The sequence below is a fragment of the Morone saxatilis genome, unplaced genomic scaffold, assembly GCF_004916995.1.
Source record: "Morone saxatilis isolate NCDOM2014 unplaced genomic scaffold, NCSU_SB_2.0 Contig3, whole genome shotgun sequence".
In the NCBI taxonomy this organism is placed as follows: Eukaryota; Metazoa; Chordata; class Actinopteri; family Moronidae; genus Morone; species Morone saxatilis.
The window spans coordinates 21439912-21445458 of NW_023339873.1; the positions used below are offsets into that span (position 1 = coordinate 21439912).

General features: G+C 39.1%; 1 protein-coding gene across 1 annotated transcript in view; it reads left to right on the forward strand.

Moving 5' to 3' along the window:
• The window catches only part of gphna (gephyrin a), a gene marked incomplete at its 5' end in the record, with an annotated part of 28906 nt that overhangs the window by 16080 nt on the left and 7279 nt on the right, over positions 1-5547 (forward strand). Inside the window, 1 exon segment of the mRNA XM_035674080.1 lies at positions 4754-4857. Coding sequence (XP_035529973.1) covers positions 4754-4857 — 104 coding nt within the window.

Consider the following 5547-nt stretch of genomic DNA (forward strand, 5'->3'; position numbering starts at 1 on the left):
CTCGTTGAGAAAACATGCAACGACAAAAGTGAAAACCAGCGAAGAAATGGCTAGAGTTGCCAAGTTCCCCTTTAAAAAACGGAACAAACAAGAACGTGCACAAGAAAGAGTGGGTGAACAGACAAAACAAAACAGAAGAATCAGTCTTCACTTCATTTGGTCCTCATTTCTTTACTTACTTACTAAATTACCACTAGCAGATGAAACTCTTGGCGATCACAAGTTAGTTGTAAGTAATTGACACAAATGGGACTCAATCAAGTCATGGTTGGCATGAGTGGCAACAAGACCTTGATTGTGTATTCTGACAATGTGACTTGCTTGAGTCAGTCCACTCTGTAAATGACAGCCCAAACTAACCCATCGATTTGTAATGGATCACTCCTACTTCAGCCAGTAGCCAGTCGGGGCATTCCACTTTTGTCCCTCCAGCCCTGAACACACATGTAGCATCAGCCCCTGTCTTTTGTGTCTGTCTCGGCTGTCCTCGTCCTTGGTGTGTATGGTTTGTTTATGGCAATGTTAGACTGATATATTACTAATATTAAACTGGGCTAATAGGTATTGGGTCAGTCAGTAGCTTTCATATCCATTACAAAGAAGTTTCCTATTATTTCATTCAAGCAGTCTCAGGCATGGCCTGTGTAAAACTTGCCTCGCTCTGCCTTTAAAGACAGTTCTTCCCATTTTTGCCCAGGACCCTGTATCTCTTTATCAGTGTCCACTATACAAATTCAGGCCCAATCATGTCAGTTGCTATATTTTTGATGGCTAATGGCTCATCTAATGTACAACTTTTCCTACATATTATGACTCAAGAGGAGCATACACCAGTCTAGAACCTCATTGTGTAGTGGTATTTGACATCCATGCACTTTATAGACAGAAGAAGGTTTTTGGAATGTTGCTGCACGTTGACACCGGGAAACAGTGGTATAACCTGACTTGCTACTTTTATGTGGACATAGATAAAGATAATTGGTGCAGCTGTTTGGATGTCATACGTTGCTAATGTATGTTGCTCTTAACAACTGTTGTAAAGACATGCAGCATTTTGAGTGAAACTCAGCTAGCTCTGTAGCAGCTTTAAAGGTCTGACACACATGAACATACACACAATCATATTACACTGTTATGGTTATAATGGTTATATCTTTAACTTTACTTTATGAATGTCTATCTGATTGTTTCCCCAGTGGTAAAGCACAGTGCTGTTGGGTTTGAGGCATTGGTTGTCTTCAGGTTCATCTGGCTGAATCTTTCTGCTCTACCCTTTCAAAACGCCATTCAGTCTCCATTTGAATATATTTGTCTATTTACATGCTAACTCTGCATTATAGACTAAAAATTAACGTAGTTTCTGTGACTCGCTTTTGGAGCCAGCCTCAACAGGAACTACACTTTTTGGCACTACCATGTTGGCTTCATTTAATCTCTAAGTGATGCTAACGTTTTGTGGGTTGATTTGTGTTTTTTATACTTTTTGTATTTTTTATACAGTATTTCCGTATGTTTTAGTTTAGCTCCTGTGGTTTCAGACTGCAATTCTTTTGGTATCAAAAACTCACTTCATTTTGTCACTCCAAGAAACGCCATTGCCTCCATGAGCTGTGTAGCACAGCTGCAGCTGCAACTGACCGTGTTTGATGAGAAAATCCGTGGGCCAAACTACAATATCCAAGTTCCCATTTTTGTCAGAACACCTGTACAAACCTGTCCCTTTTACCACACCTCTGCTCTGTTGATGAAATGAAAACATAGGGGTCAGGTTAGGAATGGGCAGAACTGTCCTTTTGAAGAGCATCTAGCAATTTAGTATTGAGTATGCAGTGTCTTACAATTAGACACAACTTAACATATTGAATATCTGCAAAAGATATTGGCTTTAAAAGCCCCTGTAGAACCCCCAGTCTCTCTTTGACTAAAGCTCAGCAGTCCCTTACTGCTGTGCTGTTTAAAACTGTGCTAGTCACTAATGTTGTCATGGTAATGAAACGGAATCCTACAGTATAGTATGTCCTGCAGCCTAAGTCTGGGCCTTTGTGATTTGGAGTGTGTTGGTCTTTGCTCCAGTCTAGCACTGTACATGTATTACTATTGTTATTAAAGGAAACTTCAACTTCAGAGAGGTTGGGCCCTCCCTGCTGGAGGCCGTAGCCCCGAGTGAGACCGAGGCCAGGCAACCACTAACCCCTGCACCTAGAGGAAGTAGGTCCTGAAACTGAACCCACAATGACCTCTGACAGATCCCCTTTCATCCTGACTGGAAGAAAGATGGTCCTGTTTTTTTCTAAATTACCTTTTATCCCAAACAGTGCTAGATAGGGCAAAAACATTCTAACCCATATGTCTTTAAACCCTGACCTCTGAGTAACTCTTTAGTCTTAAGTCCTTCAGCCTCAAGTCCTATACTAGCATATTCATGTTTATTTTTGATTGCCCGGCTACTTGTCTTGGTCCTTGTTCTCTACCGCTATCATGATGACCTCACCCCCTGACCCTCAGTCACCTCTGTCATTACCTGCTTATCCACAACTCATTTCATGCTGCGTTGACATTGTAGTCAAAAACAAGGCCAAAGGGTTCGCACCAGGGGTTGTAACTGTTGTCATAACGATTTTGTGTTTGGCAATTATACAGTCATACTTTTGTATAACAAATATATTTATTATTTCAATACATTTAACAGTTTATTTTCACAAATAATTGTCGATGAATAATTTTAACACAAGATGTCTCCTACTTCACTGTAAAGTCCATTCTCAGTGGATGTGCAGTGGTGCCTTCAAGTTTCTACCATCACACTGCTACAAAGTTGATACTTGCGGACCAGGACTTGGACTTCCAAACCTATTTGGTGATGTCACAAATCCTCCGCTGGTAGGCCCGCCCTTAAATCAGATTTTCAATGAAGAGAAACTTTCCACTTTCAGTAGATGAATGTGAAAACATCCTTCTAGAGTCAAACTGCACAGACAGCATTCTGCACAGTAAAGGCATCACAGAGTTTTGACTGGTGTGGGGCTTTAAATAATTACTGGAATAAGAGAAATATTTGCTGCTGCTGTAGGAAACTTTTTGATACAGTAATTTAGGTTGAAGTTATTATGGGGAGTTTTTTGTGTCAGCATTAAGGGATTTTACCACCATTTTTTCATTGAAAGCAATGCAGTTTGGCATTGACTGTGCAGTATAAATGTACCATTACCCCCCAGTTTCCTCCACTGAAGACTCATCTTGTGGCACTGTATTTTAATGTGTGGGTATGGTCAAGGCCTAAAGATGTAATCACCATTAATGTTATTATGTCTGCTGTTGGTGGCAGTTAAAGACAGATTAGTACTAAAGGAGTTGAGCTCCCAATAGGCCACAGCCTCCTTTTCATGGCATACTTCTTGCATACATTTGTTATCTGCAGTGTGTTTAGATTTACTGTAGCTTTAGTTTGTATATGCACACCTTCAATTAAAATGCACCTCCATTGAGATCTGAATTCTTTTGCTTCCTCGAATGTGTTGCACACAATGTTGTGTGCATTCAAGGAAAGCTTTGATCGTACAAACTTTGAAATGTCTCAATCAGCCAGTACTTCTCAATCTGATCATTGATAAAGTGTGTTACTGTCTGGAAGATGTTTTTCAGTTCTGTTAAGCAAAATAATTCAAATCTCTCCACAATGTGCTGCAGGGATGACATATTTCTGTAGGGAAATCCAGAAGTTAGCATCACCCTGGTTCTTTCCACAACAGCCAAAGGGATTTTTCCATTGGATTTGGGATTATTGCTGAAAATATGCTCTGTGGTGAACAGAAGTGTATGATACTTACACATTTTGTTCAATAAGATAATCTTCAGAAATGAACAGCACTTTTTGAAGCAAAAATGTGATCCCTTGAAGCAAAAATCTAACTTTAGGCTATTACAAACTACACCATGGTCGCATGACTTCAACGCCAGCTCCACTAAACTTCCAACTTATAATTAAATATTGTAATTTAAATCTACAAGTTGGATAGTTTGCAAGAATGCAAGTATTAACACAACTAGTCTGTAAAAGCAGACTAGTCTTCATGTTCGACACCACCGACAACCTCTGTAGTCTTATTTAGCCCCTTGTTAGCAACTGCCTTTTTTAGCACTTGTTGAAAAAGCTTTATAATTCACAGGTGGGGTATTTACTGACATATTTTATGTCATAGAACAAAACGTGAAAATCTCTTAAGAACCCATTCAAAAACCCACTGACTTCAAGACCAGGGAACCGGGAATCTGAAGTGCTAAACTCATTTCTGGCTTTTAGGACTCATTCCTGCAGCACTCTGCTTGTATGTCTTCACTTGTAGGCAAATCAGAATGATAAAAACAGCAGCTGAGCCACACTTCTAATATGTTTGTGTTGGGAGCGAACTCCGGACAGTTTTGCTGACAAGAAGTTTTGCTTTCTTAGTACGAGGTCACCCGTGTCATTTATGGCTATAACATGAAGATACATTGATAGTAAGTACAATAAATGTACAGGGCTGTGTCTGGGTCACACTGGTGTAAGGAGATATCAGCAAAAACACTCACAGACACTTAAAGGAATAACATGGAGACAGCACAAGACATAGATTAGATATTAGTGCATACATATAGTAGACAGTGTTTATACAGTAATATAGATCATATGTAATTATCTTCTAATTAAGTGTGTAGTTAGTGGTTTGTAGCTTTTAGAGTTACCCTAGTAACCCAGTGTTGTGTTGTTTTGTAGGTAACCCAGTGTCTGCAGTGGTGACATGTAACCTGTTTGTGATTCCTGCTCTGAGGAAGATGCAAGGCATTCTGGACCCTAGACCTACAATTATTAAAGCTAGGGTAAAATACACTCACACACACACACACACACACACACACACACACACACTGCTGTTATTTTTAGCTATTATTGTTTTTATTTTTAAAAACAGGATAATGCAAACAATGGCCGCCTGTGGGAGGTCTGCTTTTAGAGAGTTAAGTAACTGAAAACTTTGTAAGCATCTCAGAACCAATTAACCATAAGCTGTAGCCTTTTACAGTGGCCTGATGCCTGAAACTTGTCTGTGTATGAATGATTGCAGTCCTCTTTCAATAGATATTATAGTATGACACAATTATTAATTACTAGATACTATATCTAGGGCTACTGATCATTTTGTAATTATTTGTTGAAGCAGTATTTTGACATTTTGGGAAATACGCTTATTTGCTTTTATCGTTGAGTTAGATTAGAAAACCAATACCTCTCTCATGTCTGTGTTATATGTAGCTGGAGCCAGCAGTCTGTTAGCTTAGGTTAAGACCCCCCATTTGTGGGGTCTTAAAACGTCTAAAATCCAATAATCTGAATTTTAGGCCTTAAAGTTTCTTAAATAGGATTTTGACAGTTCCTAAACTTTGTAACAACAAAATGAAACCAAAATGGAACCAATTTCCAATTTTCCTTAATATCCTTTGTACGTTTTGCCAGTATGGACGCGAAATAGGTCTTAAATTGCATTCATAATGGTCTTAAAAAGTCTTACA